The 25156-nt window shown below is 43.5% G+C and overlaps 1 protein-coding gene across 6 annotated transcripts in view; it reads left to right on the top strand.

Annotated features, from left to right (window-relative positions):
• The window catches only part of PCDH1 (protocadherin 1), a 185903-nt gene that overhangs the window by 6248 nt on the left and 154499 nt on the right, over positions 1-25156 (top strand). For all 6 annotated transcript variants that reach the window (XM_063130036.1, XM_063130038.1, XM_063130039.1 and 3 more), the window contains exon 2: positions 21749-22560. In XM_063130036.1, coding sequence (XP_062986106.1) covers positions 21766-22560 — 795 coding nt within the window. In that variant the 5' untranslated portion in view covers positions 21749-21765. The remainder of the gene's footprint in view (positions 1-21748; positions 22561-25156) is intronic.

Here is a 25156-nt window from a genome sequence, read left to right as displayed (position 1 = left end):
GCCTTCTGGGATGGAGAGGGGGAGGATCCTGGGCTTACTTGCTTCCGGGATCGTCCCCCTGCATCTAAACGTCAGCGCATCATTCCAGAAGTGAAGAGGGATGTTCCTGGTGCTGCGTTGTATTTTTTAAAAGGAGATGTTCATGTAATTGCGGGGGCCCAATCCAGTGCATCTGTGAGTTCGTTTATTTTTATTTTTAAATATCGAAAAACTCGGTGCCAGAAAACAGCCATTCCATGGGGATGGCGAAAATGTTGCACACCACCACCAGTGGGCATGGAGCCCCCACACACAGCTCCATGCCTGTTTAAAGAGCCCCACTACTCGTGGGGAGGAGGGAGGTCCAGGAAGCCCCCGCCACACCACCTGCAGTCCTCTGGGTTGTCCCAGAACCATGGGGGAAATCAGGAAAACCACAGTCCAGGTTATCCCAGGACAACTGAGAGGTCATCTCCCGTTGACCCCGGGATCCCCTGTGCATCATTTGGATGCACAGGGATGACCTTGAGCTGCCCCCGGGATAAATGGCAGGTGTAGATTAGGCCTGGTTTAACCTCCATGAGAAGGAGGGCCTGTTCCATTGCACCCACAAAAGGTATCCATGGCTCCCTTTTTGCTGTATTTTCATTGACAGGCCAAGAGTCCTTGTTTCAAGGCTTATAAGTGTTGCTCTGTTTTGCTCTGTTCTGTTCTATTTCTGATTTGTAACTTGATTTTTCCTGAATTCTTATATTTCCCGAATAAGCATATTTACTAATAGGTTGCTATAATAACTTTGTAAAAAAACCAAAAAACTGATTTGCCTTGTGCCTACCACCCCTTCTTTCCGAAATATTTTGGATATTTCAGAGAAAACATGTTATCAGAATTGGACTGTAAGTTCCACTTATTTATAAATAAATAAAATTGCATATTTTAAAATAAGAGATATTGTATCCTAATATGTATAAGATGGTATAGAGAGCTATACCTAAGTATATCTAAGTAGTAAGAAGGTACAGAGAGCTATACCTAAGTAGAGCAAAGCAGAAATCTATCTCTTGTCTCAAATCAGATATAATTGTGCAATTCAAAAGGAGTGTGGACTGCATCTCCAAAGAATTCAGATTATGCTCCTGGATTGTTCTAAGGCCCTATTAGGGCCCAACTACACATTATATTAATTGTATGGCTTGCAGTTATGTCAGATGATTAAAATAAAAACCTTGCGTGTGGTGAGGAGATTTAACCCTTTCCTCCCCAGCCATGATATCCATAAAATATCCCCTGCATTGCAATTAGCAATAGAAAAAGCCCCCACTGGCTCCAATTTGAAACAGAAAAGTGGAGTAGAAATATTTAATAAATAAATAGTGAAATAGAAGTTTAAGATCACTCAAATGGGTTTAGTGGAAAACCCTGATGATAAAGGATGACATCTACTGGATCTTACATTTTCAGGGCAAAGTAGGAGGCTTAGAAGAAGGGTGTGTTTTATGCCCAGAGAGAAGGATTTGGAGGTTTTGTGGTGTAGAGCAGGCAATAGGGACCATCAGCCTTGCTATCAGCTCTCCTGTACCTCCTTAGCTGTCGTGTGAATTTGTGTGTGTCTAATGCTTGGTTTTAAAAGATCTGTATGGGAAAGAGGGTTGATCTGAGAGAGAGCTGGGACATGAGACTGGGAGCCGGGTAACCCTGAGAAGGAAAAAGAAGCATGGTCCAACTGTTTCCAGGTGAAAGGGCCTAAGAAGATGGAATGAGGAAGTCTGGATGCCATTGCCAATGCCACAGCCAAAGCCATGGGGAGGAGCAGGGAGGGGTGGGTGGAGGAATCTAAGCAATTGCTGGGCAGACAAGAGAAGGGCAGAATACTCACAATGAAGGTTTGGGGCAATTTGACAACTGACACACAGGATTCCATTTAAGCTGTATGCCGATGATACACAATTACATCTTTCATCTCCGGATCTTTCTCCTGATGTTCACGATCGTATCTCGGCATGTCTTTCAGATATCTCAGCTTGGTTGCTTCATCATCGTTTGAAACTTAATATGGCAAAGACTGAATTGCTTGTTTTTTCCTCCTAAACCTTCTCCTCATCTCTCATTCTCTCTTACTGTCAATGATGTTACACTTACTCCAGTCAAGGAAGCTCGTAGTCTTGGCTTTATATTTGATTCCTTGCTCTCCTTTATTCCTCATATTGAGACAGTAGCTAAATCCTGTCATTTTTTCCTGTATAATATTGCCAAGATTTGATCATTTTTGTCTGTCTCTTCTGCCAAGACTCTTGTTCATGCATTGGTTATTTCTCGGTTGGACTACTGCAACCTTCTTCTCACTGGCCTTCCTTCTTCTCACATCAGTCCGTTGGTTTCTGTTCACCACTCTGCTGCTAAGATCATCTTCTTGGCTCGCCACTCTGACCATGTAACTCCACTTCTGGAATCTCTTCATTGGCTTCCAATTCACTTCAGAATCCAATATAAACTTCTTCTGTTGACCTACAAAGCTTTTCACTGTCTAGCTCCTTCCTATCTCTCCTCTCTCATCTCACACTATTGCCCCACTCGTGCTCTTCGCTCCTCTGATGCCATGTTTCTCGCCTGCCCAAGGGTCTCTACTTCCCTTGCTCGGCTTCGTCCATTTTCTTCTGCTGCCCCTTATGCCTGGAACGCTCTTCCAGAACATTTGAGAACTACAAGTTCAACCACAGCTTTTAAAGCTCAGCTAAAAACTTTTCTTTTTCCTAAAGCTTTTAAAACTTGATTTTGTTCTGACTTTATACTGTTAGTTTTACCCTACAAAGTGCTTGTTTACCCTACCCTGTGCCTGTTTGCATTCTCTTCCCCTCCTTATTGTTTTATTATGATTTTATTAGAATGTAAGCCTATGCGGCAGGGTCTTGCTATTTATTGTTTTACTCTGTACAGCACCATGTACATGGATGGTGCTATATAAATAAATAAATAAATAAATAAATAATAAGCTGGAGTGTGTCATTCCTGAATAAAGTTTAATAAGGCCATAGCTAGACCCAAGGTTTATCCCTGGATCGTCCAGGGCTCAAACCTGTTCCTCTAGGTGACACACAGGGGATCCAGTGCTCAGGCAGGGGTGAACCCTGGATGATCCCAGGAGAAACCTTAGGTCTAGCTGTGGCCAAAGAGATAGAAGGCCATTGAAATCAACTGTTGAATTCATATTCCAGTCAGTCTAACTTTTAACACTTGGTTTACAGATGTAGGTAATTACAAGTGGTCTCTAATTGCTGGTATTTGACAATGTCTTACTTTCAATTCATGGAACAATGTAATTACTAGCCATATCCAAATTAAATTATTTGGGCTAGTTCCAGGATAGCCATGAATATAAACTCTGCATAAACTTCCATGATTACTTGGGGCAGTTATGTGTGTTAGGAGGGAGGGAAATTCTAGACTGGTTTCATTAGCAGCCAAGACATTTTGGTGCAAGAGGTAGAAAATCCAAATGGAATCACATTCTCTCACTAATTAATGGGGACACAATTCACCATCCTGTGCAAGTCCTATTCAAATACACTTCTTGCTGTCTCCCATTCTGCCATATCATAAAACTACTACCTGAGGCAGCTGACCTGCCTTTCCTTATGATAGGCCTGGCTCTGTTGATTCAGTTTATCTTGACACAAAATTGAATGTTATTACGGCAAAGATTAGAAATGTCAGCTTTAACACATGGACGAAATTGGGCAGGTTGATGTAGTTGATAGTGGAGTCATTTAGAGAAGAATGGTGAGTGGAAGAGAAGCTGGGTGGATGAGGCAGGTAAACAAGATGGGAGAGATTATATGTTGTGACTACATAGACTACATGCTGTTTGCAGGAAGCTGGGATTACACTTGGGAGGTAATGGAGCAGACTATGAACTGATATTGGGTAGTGGCCTGTTTCAGTGTAAACAGAGGAGTGCTTGGAGATCCTTTAAAAAAAAGAATGTGCTTTGTTTTGAGGCCATAGATAAGAGTGAGGAGGACAGCAAGTCCATTAAGTGGTTACTATGAAGCTGTGAGTTGAGCTGTGACCATCTGGACAACCATCTGTCAGGGATTCTTTAGGGTGGATTCCTGCATTGAGCAGGGGGTTGGACTAGATGACATTGTAGGCCCCTTCCAACTCTGCTGTTCTATGATTCTATGATTCCTGTAGAAAACAAAGATGTATCTGAAGCTGGTTTGTTATTGAACTTTGATGTAGTGTGCTATCTTCTGTGGGGTGGCAAGTGTAGGCCATATTTGAGAGTAGAGTAAGTAGTAGTTGTTGTTTCTAAAAAAAACGTATACCCTGTGTAATTGCAGTGCTTTTTTAATCGATTAAAACTTTTTAAATTGATTAATTTAAGCAGTTATAATAGTTTTACCCTACCCAGTGCCTGTTTACCCTACCCTGTGCCTGTTTGCATTCTCTTCTCCTCCTTATTGTTTTATTATGATTTTATTAGAATGTAAGCCTATGCGGCAGGGTCTTGCTATTTACTGTTTTACTCTGTACAGCACCATGTACATTGATGGTGCTATATAAATAATAATAATAATAATAATAATAATAATAATAATAATAATTAATAATAATAATAAATTGCATTTCTATGCACCCTTTCTTGGGAGTAAATCTCAATTGACATACTATTATTTATTTAATTAATTAATTACATTTATATACCGGCCCTTCCTATTACAATGTAATACACTTCTTTCTTTTTCTTTTTATGGCTTTGGGCCTCTGAATCTTGATATGGCTTCAGACCTCAGTATGTCTTAATCCAGGTCTGAGGAGGACCATGTAAACTGCCTTGGGTTTCTTGGTGGAAAAATGGTGGGATATAAATGTAGTAGTAGATAAACAAAACAGTAGGCAGCAGAGGGCTTCCTTGAAAATGGGAGAAGCATGCTGGGTCTCTCCTCTTTCCCCCAACTGTTTGCAAAATGAACAACCTGGCAAAGTGAACATTATTTTCTGCTGTAGATCATGGGGGTTGTAGTTTATTGGTATGTCAACAGTTTTCAGTAACTTTGTTTCCCCCCTTAAATTTAAGCAATGTAAGGAAAGTACATGCTACTCTCTTTCCTTTTTTACAAGTACTCCAATTAAATTGTCTATATAATCTAAAATTTATATCACATTAAGGCCATAGCTAGACCTAAGGTTTATCCCTGGATTGTCCAGGGGTCAAACTGTTGAGTTATGGCTTTAGAAGCTGTTTAGTTATTGCACAGACTGGGTTTCTGGCATATAACCTTTTGTGTTAAGTCTCTGTCTGGGCCCTACAGAGACTAGCAGAGATTACAGCGGTTCTCAGCCAAGTCAGCAAAGACGTGAATTAAGACAGAGATTTATGTTGGTTAAAATAAACCTTTTTACTGGCAAATAAATATATAACTTAGTTATGGCAGTACAGATATAAATACTTACAAACGGTCAGTCAATACAGCTCACATGAGGGACATGGAAGTTATGGAAGTTACACTTGCACATGAAAATACATTTACTTTTATAGACAACCTGTACAATGATGCAACTCCTTGCAACCCTTAATTGAAGTTAGACAATTATTCAATTATGACACTCAATGTCCAGGTGTAGAGTTGACCTTTAAGTTTCTGCTGAGTCTTCTGTTCCTCCAGATCCTCAGCAATTAACAAATCAATGGAAAACATAACCAGGATCCATTCCAGGATCCAACACAAACCTGTTCATCTAGGTGACACACAGGGGATCCAGTGCTCAGGCAGGAGTGAACCCTGGATGATCCCAGGATAAACCTTAGGTCTAGCTGTGGCCATAGTGTGCTTTAATTTCGCCCCTCAAATATTTCAGGTCAAATACTTATGATGAATAGGGACAAAAAACAATAATGTGGCACTTTTTAAAGTTTTGTTTAATAAATATAAATAAAATAAACAAGATAAATTCAATCTTTACATGTCAGAACATTTGCCGATGCAAACTGAAAATTTTCCGCTGCAAATTATCCTATGCAGATAATTGCATAGAATTTTTTTCTGGAAAATTCTCCAATTCAACATTTTCTAGAAAACCCACATCACTAGCAGCCTCTTCTGTGTCTGCTTTCTCTGTAGCTCTAAAGTTTGCTACAGCTACAGCTCCTCTGTAGGGAAAACTGTTGCTGCAAAACTGTCATGCTAGAAAGGGGACAGTAGTAAAGCACTAGAAGAAATTGAGGGTGTGAAATAAAGAGCTAGCTTCTGACTTTGTATATATTTTAGTTTGGATGTTATGGTGTGTGTTTTTTAAATATCTATATTTACCAAACCAAAAAGGTGAAAAGTTCAGGTAGCCTGTCAAAGCCTTAGTTGATCTCTGGTGGCTGACATGATCACTCCCCAGCATCCTCTCCCATGCTTTGGTGAAAACGAAGCCCGTGGTTTCCAAGGGTGCTGCAGGCGATGAAGCAAGTGGGATGTCGATTAGAGTACTGTTGGCGGAATACTTGGAATAAGTCCAATCAAACATGGGCTAGAGCTCATTTGAAAGCCTACTTTGTGACATTGAGAGTAGTGAAGAAATTGTACTTCTCTGTCGCCATTGCATCTGCTCAGTGTCAGCCAGCAGAACTTTTTCAGAGGCCTGTTATGCTTTGGTCTCCCTTCTACTTTTGGCCAGGTCTTAGCTGGTCCTGTGACAGAGGGGAATGTAGTTCAGTCCACAGCAACTAACTACATGGCAGCGGGTACACAGCCCCATGAACTGCTCTCTGTCGTGGTCACATTAAATATGCCATGGGAGAGCAGGTTCTAAACAGGCCCTGAGAAATTTAACACCATTTGAATCCATACTTAAACTTGTTGGCAAGGGGGAGAAAGGCCTGGTGTCACATATTTATAGAATGCTAATTGATTTAAACATGGGTTCAACCAATAGTTTAAAACAGATATGGGAACTGGACTGGGAAATAGAAATAGAGGATGTATTATGGAACTCAATGCTGGAAAATTCCCATTTAAATCAGTATCTATTAATATGAGGGAACAAGCTTTGAAGGTTCTTCAAAAATAGTACATGGCCCCTGTTTGTTTAGCACACATTCACCAGGAATTGACAAGATTGTGCTGAAGGGATGTAAGGAACCAGGTACCACCAAGCATATGTGGTGATCCTGTGCAAAAGTGGCAAAGTTTTGGACTGAAGTCTTTGGTGAAATGGATGAGATACTTGGACACCAGTTGGACAGAACACCAGAGTTGGCACTTCTAAGACTATTTCTGGGAAACAACAAAAACGTCTCCTTTAAGCCATTGGCTGGATTTTTGTTGGCAGCAGCCAGACTGGTCATTGCTCAATTTTGGAAGGACATAAAAGGAGTTTCATTGGATGCCTGGTGGACTCGGGTTTGGAAGATGGCCTTATCTGAAAAATTAACAAACAAGTTACAATTGGCAAAAGAAAGTAGGGTACACGATACGTTAGCTATGGATTGGTATCAATTTATTATGTATGTTGGTAACATTCAATTTCATAACCCTCTGCCTCTGGTCCCTCTGGTTCATGTGAATAAGTTATTTTGTATTTTTCTGCCTTGATTTATTATAATTACAAAATGCTTGGACTATCGCATGTAGGGGTGGGGGGAGGAAATAGAGTGTTAATTTTCAAAAATTACAAAATAAAATAAAAAAATGGGGGGGGGAGAAAAAGAAAAAAAGAAGCCCTTCTACATAGGGTAGGGGTAGGCAACATGGTGCCTACAGGCACCAGTGTGTCCCTGGACACTATTTTTGGTTCTGCTGAGGTTCCATAAGCCTCCTACTTTAACACACACACACACACACCCAAAAAACCCACTTCTGAGCAGCTGGAATCTCTTCAAAGCAATGTGAGGTTCTGCAGCTACTGTCATCTTCATTTCTCATTAATGCTTCTGGGCAACATGTGGAATTGGGAGACATTCTTAGGAAATGAAGATGGTGGGCAACTGCAGGTCGATGTTTTCCTCTATAGCATGCCTAGCCACAGAAAAAGAAAAGAAAAAGGGAACAAAGAGACTCCTGTAATTTCTTATTGGTAAGCAGCATGTGCTAAAGAGAGCAGTGGGGGCTAGGGAGAACTGTGGGGCTAGGAAAGGCAGTGGCAAGCCTCCACCACACGGGAGGTTATGTGGATGGAGGATGCATGTATGTGAGAAAAGGGGAGGGAGTGAAAAAGGATTTAGGGGGATTTTAGAAGGATTCTGAAAAAGATTAAATGTGGATTTTTGTTTGCTTGAAGAGGAGGGAATACGTGCATGCATTCATGTATATGGCGCTGTGTGTGTGAGTGTGTGTGTGTGTGTGTGTGTGTGAGAGAGAGAGAGAGAGAGAGAGAGAGAGAGAATGTGTATGGGTGATGATCCAGAGAGAGAGTTGGGGGTGGGGGGAGAGAGAGAATAAATTGGCAAGTTGAGAGTGAAAAAAGATTTTGCCTTCTGTGAAACAGGCTTCTATTGGTATTGAAAACTGTGAGTTCAAATGAATTGTGTAGTGTTTTGGAGCTCAGCCCCCACTTCTTCCTGGTTCTCTGTGTCTGGCAGAGGTTTCTTGTCCTTTTTGCCTAGCCATGGTGGCCATTTTGTGATGGTACCCAGGAAAGTTTCTCAAATTGCCAAATGGGTAGGGTGACCATATTTTGGAAACCAAAAAGGAGGACAACATGGTCGGCCCCAAGGGGTCGTGTCCAGCACCCGAACATTGCCTTGGTCACATGTCTGATTTTACAGCACACATTTAAGACAAATCTGTTCTACATAACATCTTAATGTTAAAATCACTGAAATAAAGAACAAGTGAGACATTCAATGTATCTGAAATTAACTTCACTCACTCCTACTTTTGTAGCTTTTGCTGTACTTTGAAGCTTTTGCTATTCTCTGTGTGTTACATTCTCCCCTTCCCTCAAATATCTTTTCTGACTGTATCCTCACTCGTTGCAAGCTACTACTGTTGTTAACCGAGTTTGCTACTGGCCGCCTGGATGGATGGCTTTTTTATTTTAAAATTTCAATTTTTTAAAAAAAACTTGTGTATGATTGTCACAAGTTTCTCTACTCTAACATTAGGGTGGGTGTTGTGGCAGTGAACACTACTTTGTCCATTCACACTTCTCACTTATGTATATTAGTTTCTCAGGGCTTGTGCGTTGGCACCACTTCGCACATCCAGACTTTGAACTCCTGCCTACTTCCTGCACAAACACGCAACTCTGAGCCCCTCTTCCTAATGCCCTGCGTTGCATGCCAGCACCATGGGGCTAAGTTACAATAGATATCTCTGGGTTGTCTGTGCAGCCTCTGTTGTCTTTCACTCAAAGGGCCTTGCTAGACCAGGGGTTAGCGCGGTGTGAGGCCCGTGCTCGTCCCTGGGCATCCAAATGACGCACATGGGATCCTGGCCTCAGCCAGGGCTCGAGCTGCCCTGGCACCGCACTAACCGGAACCGCTTGTAGCGCAGTTCTTCCTGCGGTCCCGGCCTCAGGTCGTGCTGAGGCCGGGACCGCAGGTGTGTGGACCGTTCCGCCACTTTTCCCGGCTGCCACAGACGCAAGTAGCCAGGAAAAGCAGAAGATGGGCCGCAGCGCTCCCGCCCCCCTTCCCCCTGATTAGCCCCCCACATGAACTCCCCTGGCCTCCGATCCCCCCGTCCCCCCGTCCATGTCTCGCCACACACCCCTGTCCCCACCTGCTGTGTCCTGCTGTCGATGTCCCCAGTCACTCTGTCCCACTGCCGCCACTGCCCCCAGCTGGCGTTTCCTGTTGTCGCCATGTCCGGCCTGCAGGACGGACATGGCGACAACAGGAAACACCGGCTAGGGACAATGGGGCAGCGACGGGACAGAGAGTCTGGGGATATCGGCGGCGGTGGCAGCAGCATAGAGTCATAGAATAGCAGAGTTGGAAGGGGCCTACAAGGCCATCTAGTCCAACCCCCTGCTCAATGCAGGAATCCACCCTAAAACATCCCTGACAGATGGTTGTTCAGCTGCCTCTTGAAGGCCTCTAGTGTGGGAGAGCCCACAACCTCCCTAGGTAACTGATTCCACCGTCGCACAGCAGGACACAGCAGGTGGGGACAGGTGGGTGGCGAGACATGGACGTGCGGACAGGGGGGATTGGAGGCCAGGGGAGGTCGTGGGGGGGAAATCGGGGGATGGGGGGACCTTTAAAAAAAAACTACTTACCTTTCCCGGTGCTGCGCTCCTGCGCACGCGGCCCCTTTAAGGTAAAAGAAAATGGCGGATGTGATGGTGCTTTCCTAGGCCCTGTCGCGTCTCACGTGTAGACAGGGCCAACAGGCCACACTACTTCTAGCACGGCCTGGCCCCTCCTCACTGCTGGATTCAGCGGTAGGTCTAGCAAGGCCCTAAGTAATTGCAGACAAACCAAAGCCTCCAGAGTCAAACAATCTCTCTCTCTCTCTCTCCCTCCCAAAGTCTCCCAATGGTCGAGCTAGGCTGCACACTTGTGGCTTGGGATATTGCTTATTGCAGGTTATTGCTTGGTCATGTCTGGTGACTTACATCATCATCATCATTATTATTAATATTATTATATTTATTTGTATCCTGCCTTTTCCCCAATACTTTAAAAAACTCTGCCACCAGCCGCCTCCACCTCTTCTCCTTCACAACCGCTCAACTCTGATGCACCCTTAAAACACTCTGCGTGGCAAGCCAGCTTCAGGGCCAAGCTACTGGTGCATCTGGGTTGCCTTCAGCCTCTCTCTGCCTTATGCCAGCCAGCCAACATCTGCAGCCTCAAATAATCCCCCACCCCCTCTCTCTCTGCCAAAGTCTTCCAATGGTCCAGCCAGGCTGTGCACTTGTACCCTGTGGCTGGGGGTAGGGCGACAGCTTATAGCTTGGTCGCATCTGATGACTCTTGTTTTTAAAATAAAAAGGCTTTGTGTGGTACAGCAGACTCTCAGGGCTCCGCTACAACCATCTCTGAGTTGTGTCTTCAGTCTAACTCTGTCTCTAAGAGATATGCCAGCTAGCCAAAGCCACAAATCTATTTTTCTCTGACATGCACTTCAAATGTTCTGCATTGCAGACAGAGCCTAGCTCACAAGTATACAAAGTGAAGTGGAAGGGAAGCAGTAGTGAAGCAAAGCAATGATATGCCAGGTTCCAACATCCGCAGCAACAGGGCATCCGCAAAGAAGAGAGCCTCTCTCTCGAATGGCACATGACTGTTGGTCATGAGAGTTTTTCTCTAAGGATGACCCTTCATCACCCATGATGTGGAACTTTGAGAAAAAGGCCTCTGGTTCATTCTGTTTTGCCTATGGGCTGCTTTGACTGACCTCTCCTTTCTCACATTTTGATTTGTGGATGCCTTGCCTCTGCTGAGCTCCAGGTACCCAACTGCCCACCAAATCTGCAATAGGAAAGGTGCCCAGCACTTCTTACCTAAAGACTGGAGATCCCCTTAATGTCAAGGTCTGAAACTGCTCAATGTGCAAGACCCCAAAGAGGAGGTTTGACAACTTGAGTTTGAAGGATATGGCTCCAGCAGTTTTAAAAACAATAATTTTAAAACTTTGAACTTTAAAAAAAAAATCCTAAAAAATCAATGAATGAACGGATCTGATTCAAACTTGGCATGGCTAAATCTCTCCTTAAGTGCTATCATGGTGCCAACTTTCAGCTCTTTAACCTTTAAAAATGTCATTTTAAAATATATATTAAAACTTCAAACTTTTAAGCAAATCCTAAATGGATGAACAGATCTGATTCAAACTTGGCATAGCTGAAGTCCTTCCTAATAGCAATCATGGTGCCAAGTTTCATCTTTTTATCTTTAAAAATAACATTTTTTTAAAAAAAATAATTTTAACACCTCAATTTTTTAAAAAAATCCTAAAAATCAACGGTTGAACAGATCTGTTTCAAACTTGGTATGACTAAAGCCCTACCTAAGAGCTACCATTGTACAAAGTTTCGTGTCTTTATCTTTAAAAGCATTTTTGTTAATTCCCATTAAAGTAGAGCTGCCCTTTGGCTGGGGAAGATGGGAAAAATCCAGATTTTTCTTCAAATTTCATAATTTCCCCCCCTTCCCAGTTTTGTTACCAAAAATCCTGACAAATCCAGTTTTTTTCTGTCATATGGTCACCCTACAAATGGGCCCAAAAAGGTTAACAAGAATCCCTAATTCATCTGAATATAGATATACACAGTAGTCCACAAGTTTTAGCAAACATTGTTTGGTTTGTTACCAGAACCATGCTTTCCCACAACAGGAGAGGACATGCCCCTGACTTCACATGGCACCTCCAAAAAACAGCAGAGTCAGGAAAAGTCTGGAGCTGGTCAGGAAAAGTCGGGAGCGGGTGTATGTGTGTGTGTGTGTCCCATGCATTGGAAAAACAAGCACCTGCTCTGTTCCTAGCTCAGAGCTTGAGAGAGGATGGTGAACATTAGGGTGACCAGATGCCCATTTTCCTCCAGAAGAGTCCAGAAATCCTGCCCCCCAACCGTGGTCTGGGGGGAGATTTTAATCTCCCCCCAAATGTCTGGGGAAATCAGGCGCTCCTGTTCCACACACACACACACACACACACACACACATATTATCTGGTTTTCCGGAGGCCCAAGAAGTGCGGCCTCCTCCCCCTGCCTGTGACGATCAGGGCTTCTTAAGAGGCCCTTTCAATTTACGAGGGTGGGAGAAGGGCGCACACGTCTTCTGTGTATCTGGGAGGGGCTGGAAGGATGCATTTCCAGCACTTCTGGAAATGCATCCTCCAGCCTTCCCAGTGCCAATCTGGGCCTTTTCATGGCCTGCGTGATTGTGCTGGCCAAGGAAAGGCCTGGATCAGCAAGCGGGAGGGGATGGAAGAATGTGTTCCCTGTGCTTCACCTCCCAGAGAAGAAGCAAGCATAGGAGGTAAGAGAGGTGTGTGAGAGAGTGTATGAGTGAATGGGGTGCATGGTTGTTTGTTTATGACTCTGTGTGCGTGTGTGTTTTGGGGTTGGTGATCCTGAGTGTGAGTGTGAGTGTGTGTGTGTGTGTTTTTGTGCGTGTTGGCAGTGTGTGGCTGTATTGATGTGATGATGTTTGAATGGGGTGCATGGTTTGACTATGAATGGATGCATGTGCATGTTTGCAGTGTGTGTGTGGAGGGGGGAGGCCTGTAGTTTTCTGTGTGTGAGTTGGGAGTGATTTGGAGGTGATATTCCTATTTATAGGAAATGAATTTGAATGAATTAATTTTCTTAGAATTTATTTAGAGGTGGTTTGAGGGAATTGGCTTTCCTTTCTGGAAAACGGGTTTTGCTTGAACAGAAAACTGGCTTCAGAGCAGTTTGTCTTGTTGCCTCACCCATTTGTTTTTAATTATTATTGTTTTGTTGGAGAAGAACATTGTAATATATTTATGTATGAATTGACTTACTAACAATATTTATTTACTGATTTGAACAAATCCTGAAGCAGTTTCAAAAAAGAAGATGAGATTTAGTCAAGTATCAGGTCAGGCAAGCAACTTCTGATTTCCATTTTGGTAGTTCCAAGAGTGGCAGGTTTCATTATATATGTAAAGCATTCCTAAAACCTTTGCTGGGTCATCATACTTGGGATCAGGAATTTTGAGTCATGAACAGAATTTCCCCAAACATAGATATAGATATAGATGTTTTTAACCATCCTCTGTAGTAAGTGGTTTGGCTCACTTGCTTGAGTTATTTGCTCCATAGTGCAAAGGAGGAAGTGCAACTCTAGCTTGTGCTAGAAGATAGTAATTCATTTTTTAAATAATATATTTTGACCCATAGACCTTCTTCTCCAATTGTTTGATATAATTGGTATGACATATATTTTGTAACAATTGCTGATAATTGTTCATCCTTCTTAAAACTTTTTAAAAATTAACAGGGTTATTATTATTATTAATAATAATAACCCTGTTAATTTTTAATAATAATAATAATAATAACATCATCATTATTTAACCCTTTTCTTGATCGTTTTGGTTTTTCAAGATGAACATGCTTTGCCAAGTCATGCTGTCTTTTACTGATTCAGAAATTTCCTGACAACTTAACATATTTTAAGAATAACTGCTTTCTGGATATTGGTGTGGATGTATTTTGATAGTCCTAATTTCTGAAGGCTTTCTTTAAAAAATAAATTAAAAAAATGATGTGATGCTGGTGACTGATGTGACTAATGGAATAATTGTAACTTTTCCCTGTTGCCATAGTTAACTTCCATAGCCAGTGGTGTATATTTTCCTCTCTTTTCCTCTTCTGCAACATTTTTGTCATTAGGTATTGCTATGTCAATGAGGTAGGTGTGTTTTTCTTTGTTGTTTTGTCTGGTTGAAGTTGAAACAAGCTAAGAGTGTTAGCCTTTAGCCCATTTTGTTCCATGGCTTATGTTTGCAGGGGACTAGTAGTTTATACTCTTTCTGAATGCTTGTTTGCTTGTTTGTTGTACTAGATTTTTCTGTACTTGTCAACTGCTTCATTTGCTCAGTGGTAGCAGTATGCTAAATCTGTGAGTATGGATATGAGAAAGGTGATGGGGAAAGAGTGTTAAATGTTAGGAAAGGTGAGACTATGGTCATCCAGTAAAGGACTTGCAGTCAGAAAAGATATTTGAGGGAAGGGGAGACTGTATCACACAGAGTATAGCAAAAACTTAAAAGTACAGCAAAAGCTACAAAAGGAGGAATGAGTGAAGTTAATTTCAGATACATTGAATGTCTCACTTGTTCTTTATTCCAGTGATTTTAACATTAATATGTTTTGTTGAACAGATTTGTGTGCTGTGAAATCAGACATGTGACCATGTTTGGGTGGGCCTTGGGGGCTGGGCATGTTGGTTGGCATGCCCCCTTGGGGAGGCCAAAATATGGTCACCCTAGTGAGCATGCTTTGACTCCGTGCTTGCTAGTTACCCAGGAAGCACAAATGCAAGCTGATATTCCTCCCCAACCCCAGCTTGCATATGTAGGTTTGCACTTTAGCTTTGTACTTCATTGTGCCCAGCAAGCCCAGACCCAAAATTATTCCAGGCTTCATCTGAACCTTGGGGTTGGGGGCTGAGTCCCCCCTCCTGCAACACAATTAATGCTCTAAAGGGCTTTATAAATATAAAGTACAATTATTAACCATTTCTATCAGGAATTATAGGCCTAACCCACGTATTCACATTGTTCTCCCTCTTCTCCCCATCATGGTGATTGGACCAGAAAGATTTCTGCTGTATGAAACTCCACTGGAGAAGTGGGAGCAGGGGGTAGGGAGAGCTTTTTAGACTGGGGGCTTTGCTAGACCTACCGGGTGTTCCGTCGTTGAGGAGTGGTGAAAGCGGCTTTTCCCGTTCAGCCGTGACGCCTCATGATCCACACCTGCCTTCGATTTGTGGTGGAAGTTTGCGCCGTTTGTGCTGCTGCCGCCGTGAGCACAGTTGCGCAGCCACACCGGCCTGATTGCCGCGGCTTTTTTTTTCGCTCGCCACACGGTTTGCGCAAGTCCGAAAGACCGCAAACTTGCGCAGCTGTCAGCGATGCCGCCGCCGGCCCCAGTGGCGGCGTAGCCGGAGCTGCCGCCGCCGGCAGCGGCGGCAGTGCCAGTGCCAGCTGAAGTGCTGCCGGTGCTGTTGAGGGTCAACATTGATGCGCTCACTTCCTGATGGGGGTCGTGGCAGGTGTAATATGACCCGAGGTCAATCGTCTGCATGGGCACTCTGTGCCTACATCTCCCATCATGCCTCTGAGGTGTAGCCGCCGATGACCGCCTCTGTGCCCTCTCCCCCATCCCAAGGAGCCAACCCACATCTGGCCGTAGCCATGGCAGCAGCCCACAAACAGCTCTACCGTCTGCCAGCCTGGTACCCACACCAACAGGCAGCATACAGCACCGCCATTATGCGGCCACAGTGGCAGCCCACCGCGAGGAGTCACCAACTCCCCATGAAGGCGGACTGTGGGATGCCCGACTTTCCGAAAACTGATCCACGCAGAGGTTGCAGTAGAAAAAACAGGCGCACATGCCCCAGCCATCCCCAGCAGCGCACCAGCCACTTTTCCGGTCCTCCGGTCCTGCGCAAATTGTCACTGTGGAAATAAAAAAGAAAGCCGCTCCGCCGCGCTGCCCCAGCTGGCGAGCTAGGCGCAAATGGCGGAGGCGGCTTGATCGAAGCCGCTGGCCACTCCCCTTAGCACGCCTTTTCCTGACCAGTGCGGACCGCAGTGACCTCACATCCTCCCACACGTACTCCGAATTACCGCGGGCCGCCAGGAAAAGGCGCACTAGAACTCACTTTTTTAAAGTCGGGAGAAAGAGGCTTCACCGCAGGATAACGACGGATCCTGGTGAACGTCATCTGGAAGCCTCGACACGACTGCGGAAGGTAACGCGCGCTACAGCCTCGTCTAATAACGCCCTAAACTGCACTAAGGGTTTGGTATCTGATGTAGAAAATCCAGATGTACCTCCATTGTTATAAATAAATAAATGGCTACTGTGTGTGCCAGGTTGCCTATTCAAGCCACAGCTGATCATGTCTTCCGAACCAGTTGGTATGGAGAAAACAACCTGCCAATATCCCTAGGCCATGGTAGCTGACCTTGTGACTAGCCCTTCCTCTTGGTACTGTAATTGTTACATGTCTCCTTCTCCTTATTGGAGGCATCCATCTTCCATGAATGTGTCTGCAAATCCTTGCGGTGTCCCAGCACAGACTGCCTCCATTTAAAAAAAAGAAAGCCTGGTACAACACTCATGTGGAAATTAAAGAGACCTAATTATTGCCTGTCAGAATTATTATTATTTGTTACATTTCTATACTGCCCCAAAGCCGAAGCTCTCTGAGCGGTTTACAAAAGCTATGCTTGAACAGAATGGAGAACATAAAGTCAACTGCTAAAAAATTATTATTATTATTATTATTATTATTATTATTATTATTATTATTATTATATAGCACCATCAATGTACATGGTTCTGTACATAGTAAAAGAATAAAACAGCAACACCCTGCCACATAGGCTTACATTCTAATAAAATCATAATAAAACAGTAAGAGAGGGAAGAGAACGCACCAAATAGGCACAGGGGACAATAAAACTAAGGCCATAGCTAGACCTAAGATTTATCCCTGGATTGTCCAGGGGTCAAACCTGTTCACCTAGGTGACACACAGGGGATCCAGTGCTCAGGCAGGGGCGAACCCTGGATGATCCCAGGATAAACCTGAGGTCTAGCTGTGGCCTAAGTGTAAAAGTAAGAACAAAGTCAAGTTCTAAAAGTTGTAGAAAAAAGAAAAGTTTTCAATTGAGCTTTAAAAACAGTAATTGAACTTATGTTCCGTAAATGCTCTGGAAGAGAATTCCAGGCATAAGGGGCAGCAAGAGAAAATGGATGAAGCCAAGCAAGAGAAGTAGAGACCCTTGGGCGGGTAAGAAACATGGCATCCAATGAGCGAAGAGCACAAGTAGGGCAATAATGTGAGATGAGAGAAGAAAGATAGGAAGGAGCTAGACTGTGACAAGCTTTGAAAGTCAACAGGAGAAGCTTATATTGGATTCTGAGGAGTATGGGAAGCCAATGAAGAGATTTCAGAAGTGGAGTGACATGATCAGAGCAATGAGCCAAGAAGATGATGTTAGCAGCAGTGATGAATAGAAACCAACAAACTGATGTGAGAAGAAGGAAGGCCAGTCAGAAGGAGGTTACAATAGTCCAGCCGAGAAATAATCAATGCATGAGCAAGAGTCTTGGCAGAAGAGACAGACAAAAACAATCTGATCCTGGCAATATTATATAAGAAAAAACGACAGGATTTAGCTACTGCGTCAAAATGAGGAGTAAAGGAAAGTGAGGAGTCAAATATAAAATCAAGACTACGAGCTTCCTCAACTGGAGTAAGTGTAACATTATTGATGGTAATAGAGAATGAGAGATAGGGAGAAGTTTTGGGAGGAAAAACAAGCAATTCTGTCTTTGCCATATTAAGTTTCAAACGATGATGAAGCAATCAAGCTGAGATATCTGAAAGACATGCCGAGATATGATCCCGAACATCAGGAGAAAGTTTCGGAGAAGAAAGATTCAGTTGTGTATCGTCATCATACAGATGATATTGGAGGCCATGAGTTTGAATAAGATGCTATTTACTGTTTTACTCTGTACAGCACCATGTACATTGATGGTGCTATATAAATAAATAAATAAATAATAATAATAATAATAATAATAATAATAATAATAATAATAATAATAATAATTACCCAAGGACAACATATATAAAGAAAACAATGGGACAAGTACCGAGCCCTGTGGAACCCCAACTGAAAGGGGAAAGGAAGAAGAGCAGCCATTAGCCAACACATTGAATGAGTGACCCGCTAGGTAAGAAGCAAACCAGTTATAGGCAGAGTCGCAAAATCCAAGATCACGAAGGGAATCCAAAAGAAGATCATGATCAACCATGTCAAAGGCTGCAGTAAGATCCAGGAGAATAAGAACACAATAAAGGCCTTTAAACTTGGCAATAAGAAAATCATTGGTAATCTTTGTAAGGGCTGTCTCAGTGGAATGCAAAGGACGAAAGCCAGATTGGAAAGGATCCAGAGCAGAGTTACTAGAAAGAAAATCAAGGCAATGAGAGTAAACCACCCGCTCCAGGATCTTTGAAACAAATGGCAACAAGGAGATAGGACGGTAGTTAGAAAGAGAAAGAACATCAAGAAAAGGCCTTTTAAGACTAGGAGAGACTGTAGCTTGTTTAAAAGCAGAATGAAATGAATCAGAAGACAAAAAGATATTAATAATATGAATCAAGGAGGGGAGGATAACAGGAATAATATTAATGAAGACATGAGAAGGGATTGGAGAAGAGGATTGGACAAGAGAACAAGTGGAAGGCTTCGAAGAGTGCAGTATTCTAGATTGTTCATCAGCTGAGACCAAAGAGAACACAGAAAAAGTTGCAGGAGGAACTGAAAATTGAACTGGAAGAGGGGCAGAGATGGCAAGGTCAGAGTTAATAGTTTGAAGTTTGTTATTGAACAAAGAGGCAAAATTGTTAGAAGACTGGAGGGGCGGGGGGGGAGATGGCAAACTAGGCTTTAGAAGAGAATTGAAAAACGCAAAGAGCCGCTGAGGATGCGTATCATTGGACTGGATTAGCAATAAGTAATACTACTGTTTAGTCAAGGAAATAGCAGAAGAGAAAGAAGAAAGAACAAATTTGCAATGGACAAAATCTGCCCAGTCCTTGCCTATGCCAAACGTGTTCAGTCACCCAGGCACAAGAACGAAGGTAGCGGATGAAAGAGGTGAGCCACGGTTGGGGTTGAGAAGGATGAACCATCTGTGTCATAGATGGAGCAAAATTGTCAAGAGTTGAGGATAAAGAAGAATTAAAGAGAGAGGCAGCTGAGTCCAAGGAGATGGCAGAAATGACAGAAGGAAGAGAGGAGGCTAGAGATTGAGAAAAGGCCTCATAATTAATAGATTGCAAATCACAACAAGAGCGAGAACCAGGATGTGAGGAAGGAGGATTATGAGTAATCATGAAGGAAACTAAATGATGATCTGACAAAGGAAAGTCAGCAGCAGAAAGGTCCAAAATAGAGCAATTCCTAGTGAAGACAAGATCCAGACAGTGTCCGAAGGAATGTATGGATGAATCAGACCAAAGAAGAGGATAATGAGAGAAAACGTAAAGCAGCAGAGTCTTGAGGGTCATCCATATGAATATTAAAATCACCCAAGATAAGAGTAGAACAATTAGCAGAGAGGAAAAAGGTCAGCCATGAATCAAAATCAGACATAAATTTTGAGAATGGGCCTGGGGGGTGATACACAACTGCAATCTGCAGCCGCAGTGGAACAAAAAGCCTCACCACATGTACCTCAAAAGAAGAAAAACAATGTGAAGGTGGAATAGAAAGAGGCTGGAACATGTTAGTGTTTTGGCACTAGTAAGCTTACACAGCTCATTAAAAATATTGGAGTTATAGTATAGGCTCCCTGGGTTCATGGCAGTGGAATCCTTTGAGAAAGATGGGTTGATTAAAAACTGATCGCTGAAAGGCGTTTGCTTGTATGAGTGTTGTTCTTTGTTTGTATTGTATATTGAAGATAATATGTAAAAAGTATGTCTATTTTTAAAGAGATGTTTTCTGGTAGATTATATGATTTGTTTGCAGCTCCTGATGAAGGACTAAGGGCCCGAAACGTCGAGCTAGTGTATGCGTCAATCTGTCTTATTTGAATTTACATATCATTTTTTATTGAAGAAATCATTATTAAATATTTTAAATCTTACTTAGCACGAGAGCACACATCTCCCTTTTTCTTCTACTAGCAGCTGGTGTGCCATACCCTCCTTAATCTGCCTACTTACTACTACCTAGGGCTGTGCAGGGACCCCGCGATTCATGTCGGAGGCTGTTTTGGAGCCCCTGAAACAGGCCCAATTCATCTCGGGGTGCTTTTGGGGTTGCCCCCCTCACCTCGGTGCTGAAACCGAGGCAAGATTCAGGCCCTCCAAGGCAACTCGCCTTTTCTGGGTGCCGGCTGCGCAGCCAGCACCCAAAAAAGCCTCCCTTTCCCCGCTCTCCCTGCTTACCTGCTGCCATTGCAGCCGCCTCCTCCTCACTCCTGCCACCTTCAATGCCGACGCATCTGAGAAGAACCAGGCCGTGATTTTAAGATATCGCAGGGGCTCTGATTATTACCTCTATAGCCACAAACTACGGTGCCATAGAGGTACTAATCAGAGCTCCAGAGATATCTTAAAATTGCAGCCTGGTTATTATTATTATTATTATTATTATTATTTATTTATATAGCACCATCAATGTACATGGTGCATGTACATGGTGCATGTACATGGTACATGGTACATGGTTCTTCTCAAATGCGCCGGCATCGATGACTGCAGCTGGCAGAAGCGAGGAGGAGGAGGTGGCAGCAGGTCAGCATTTGGAGCGGCCCAGTGCCAATAGGCTTCTGCTTCGGGGCACCTCAGGCTGACCCAGAACTGCCTTGGAATCTCGATTTTAGAGATTCAGCCAAGGTGCTGCACAGCCCTGCTACTACCTACCTGTCAGTACTCACACTTCCATTTTTTATCAGTACTAACCTTTAAAACACAAATAAAAGCAATTTCCTATGGCAATGCGTATTGGAAAGACCTGCTTTAAAGCATGCAATATGTGGCTTGTGTGATAGGCATTGCATAAGAGACTGTTGCTGTCATGTAGGTTGTGTGTGTGCATTTGTACTCTGTGCTTGTTGAGTGGATGCACATTTCGGACTGTTCTATGGAATATTCTGAATATTTCTATGGAACAAAGCTCACACCACGTATTTGTACTGAGATAGCTTGTACTCATAGTTCTGTGTTTGGGCTGCCTGCTCAGCTAAAATTGCACAGAGCCAAGGACACAGGGCTCTTCCTTCTTTGTATTGCTTCCAGGAATTACAGTTCTCCCTATGATGATTAAGTTGTGTAGCAAATGTAGGTGCAGCAGCCTCCAGTGACAGGCAGGTGTGGCCAGCCTGGTATCAGGGCTGAGTTGATTTAAAGAGGCACCTCCAAGGCTGGGAACATGCCATCTGTTCCCAGGAGACATTGAGGGATATACAACTGTTTGCCTGCTCCACTACATATATAGCCTTCAGCAGCTGACATGCGAAGATTAGATGAAGACCTCTTGGGTAGAAAAGTGATCTGTATTCTTCCTAATGCCCTGCTCTCTCTGCTTTCTTTCAGCTCCACCACACTTCAGAATGCAGCAGCTGGCTTCCTGCCTGGGCTTGTGGCTCTTCCTCCAGCTTCCCTGCCTGGGCTCTGGGACACGTGTAGTCTACAAGGTACAGGAGGAGCAGCCACCCAACACACTCATTGGAAGCCTGGCAGCGGACTATGGCTTCCCAGATGTGGGGCACCTGTATAAACTGGAGGTGGGTTTCCCCTACTTGCGTGTGGATGGCAAGACCGGTGACATCTATACAACAGAGACTTCCATTGACCGGGAGAGCCTGAGAGAATGCCAGCAGCTGTTTCCAGGGGAGCCTTGTTTTCTGGAGTTTGAGGTTTCTATCACGGACCTGATGAACAACAGCCCACGTCTGCTGGAGGGGCAGATCGAGGTGCTTGACATCAATGACAATACACCCAACTTTGCCTCTCCTGTCATCACTCTAGCCATTCCTGAAAACACTAATATAGGAGCACTCTTCCCCATCCCCTTGGCCATGGACCGTGATGCTGGTGCCAATGGTGTATCTTCCTATGAGCTCATGCCCGGTTCAGATGCCCAGAAACTTTTTGGCTTGCAGGTGGCAGAGGACCAAGATGAGAAACAGCCACAGCTGATTGTGATGGGAAACCTCGACCGGGAACAATCAGAGTCGTATGATTTAACCATCAAAGTACAGGATGGAGGTAGCCCACCACGTGCTAGCAGTGCCCTCCTACGCATCACCATCCTAGACATGAATGACAATGCACCCAAGTTTGAGAAGCCGCTTTATGAGGCTGAACTCTCAGAGAATAGTCCGATGGGACACTCTGTATTGCAGGTGAGCCCCTCCTTCAGTAGGTCATTCAGGAACTATATGCTGGGACGGCTGAATGTCTTTCTCACTTGCAAAATAGGAAACGGGACTGCTCTTCCTGGGCTCCACTTGAATTTTGGATTGGCCACAACTTCCAGATGCTTTACAGACCATTAGATATGCTGCTTCTACAAATAAATTTCACCTCAATTAGGCAAGATGGGGAATGGGAAGAGAGTGTAGGGATCTGGTTTAGTAGAGAAATGAAGGCCAGCTGAAATTGACAAGGTGAAGGAAAAGCATATAAGTTTGAGTTTCTCAGGCAATTTTACATTTAGAAAAATCATGTAGTACAGCCCTGCTGAGACTCTACCATTTCAGAATGGAGGTAGGAATCTGATGTCTCCTTTCTCTCTCCTCCAAATCCTTCCTGTAGAAACCTAGCACATCAAGGAGATGGCTAGGTTAGAACCTTTCTTCCTAATGTAGGTGAAAATGGGGAAGCTCAGGCATTACTTGATGCTGAAAGGCAGTGAAAGGATTTGAAGTTTGTAGTTCAGGGGCTTCATAGTTTTGATTCTGGGGCTGAGTTGTGCTTAGGGATGTACAGATTTTGTCAAATGGACTCCTTCTGTATTTCATGGATTGTCAGGATCTTTCGTTCCATCGTCTGCTCACTGGTGGAATTGAATTTTTTTGTATGAGAATTTTGTTCATTTGCAAATATGCACTTGTGCTAATGCGCCCTTGAACAAATACCCACCCAAACCTAATACAAGAGTATATCTTTCTGTAAGTCTGTGTGTTTCGAAAATTGCTGGCTCACTGCAGAATTCTCCAGTCAGATTCATAGGCCCCGTTCAGACAACATGCTAAACCATGCTGATTAACCACAAAATGGTTAACAGAATGCATTAACCTTAACCATTTTGTGGTTAAGCAGCATGGTTTAGCGTGTTGTCTGAACGGGGCCATGGAAATCCTTCCTGGGCTATAAACTCAAAAAGTACTTAAATGTAAGTCTCTTCCTCTCTCCCTCCCTCCAGTGTGGACTGGAGTTGGGAGGTCCAGGTTCTAGTCCCCACTCGGCCATGAAAGCTCACTGGGTGGCTTTGGGCCAGTCACAGACTCTCAGTCTAACCTACCTCACAGGGCTGTTGTTGTGAGGATAAAATGAAGAGGAGGAGGATTCTGTATTCTGCCTTGGGTTCCTTGGAGGAAAAAAGGTGGGATATAAATCTTAATAAATTAAATAAATAAATGCTTGACCCAATGCTTACCCTGCATTGAGCAGGGTGTTGGGCTTGATGATTTCAAGGTCCCTTCAAAGTCTGTCATTCTGTGTGGATGATACTTGTTGCCACTTGGATACTTGTACTTTCTGATGGTAGCTTGAGCTGTGTATTGCTTCAGTTGCGTAGACTCCATGGGTCTATTCCCATGGACAGACAAATCTGGAACTTAGGTCCAGCCCTCTGCCACTGCCAGCCATTCAGCTCTAAGGTAAAAGTGAATATGGAACTAGATATAGCATAGGATACCATACCATAACACATTGCCTAAATAATGCATATGTTAAGAGCAAGAGAAATTTATTTATGAGGCATTTAATAAGTTCAATAAATTATTTAAGGTCATTAATACACAAAGGGATTGTGAAGAGCTCCAAAGGGATCTCTCCAAGCTGGGAGAGTGGGCATCCCAATGGCAGATGAGATTCAATGTAAGCAAGTGTAAGGTGATGCATGTTGGGGCAAACTTCAAGTATAACCTAATGGGATCTGAGCTGGCGGTGACCAAGCAAGAAAGAGATCTTGGGATTGTGGTGGACAGCTCGATGAAAATATCCACCCAGTGTGCGACAGCTGTAAAGAAGGCAAACTCCATGTTAGGCATTATAAGAAAAGGAATTGAGAATAAAACAGCCAGTATCATACTGCCATTATACAAAGCTATGGTGTGACCACACTTAGAATACTGTGTACAGTTCTGGTCACCACACCTAAAAAAGGATATTATAGAGCTGGAAAAAGTGCAGAAAAGGGCAACTAAAATAATTAAGGGGCTGGAGCATCTCCCCTACGAGAGAAGGTTACAACAGCTGGGATTGTTTAGCTTGGAAAAAAGGAGGCTAAGGGGAGACATAATAGAGGTGTACAAATTTATGCATGGTGTGGAGAATGTGGACAGGGAGACATTTTTTTCCCTCTCTCAGAATACTAGAACCCAGGGTCATCCCATCAAGCTGATTGGTGGGAGATCCAGGACAAATAAAAGAAAGGACTTCTTCACACAGCACAGAGTTAAATTATGGAACTCACTACCACAAGATGTAGTGATGGCCACCAATTTGTATGGCTTTAAAAGGGGGTTGGATAAATTCCTGGAGGCAAAGGATATCAATGGCTACTAGCCCTGATGGTTGTGTGCTATCTCCAGTATTAGAAGCAGTAAGCCTGTGTGCACCAGTTGCTGGGGAACATGGGTAGGAGGGTGTTGTTGCACCATGTCCTGCTTGTTCATCCCTGGCCAATGGCTGGTTGGCCACTGTGTGAACAGAGTGCTGGACTAGATAGACCCTTGGTCTGATCCAGCATGGCACTTAAAATCATAGAATCAT

This window comes from Elgaria multicarinata, chromosome 7 (assembly GCF_023053635.1).
Source record: "Elgaria multicarinata webbii isolate HBS135686 ecotype San Diego chromosome 7, rElgMul1.1.pri, whole genome shotgun sequence".
Lineage (NCBI taxonomy): Eukaryota > Metazoa > Chordata > Lepidosauria > Squamata > Anguidae > Elgaria > Elgaria multicarinata.
The sequence above is the reverse complement of the archived record's forward strand: the minus strand, read 5'-3'. Positions and strand labels throughout refer to the sequence as shown.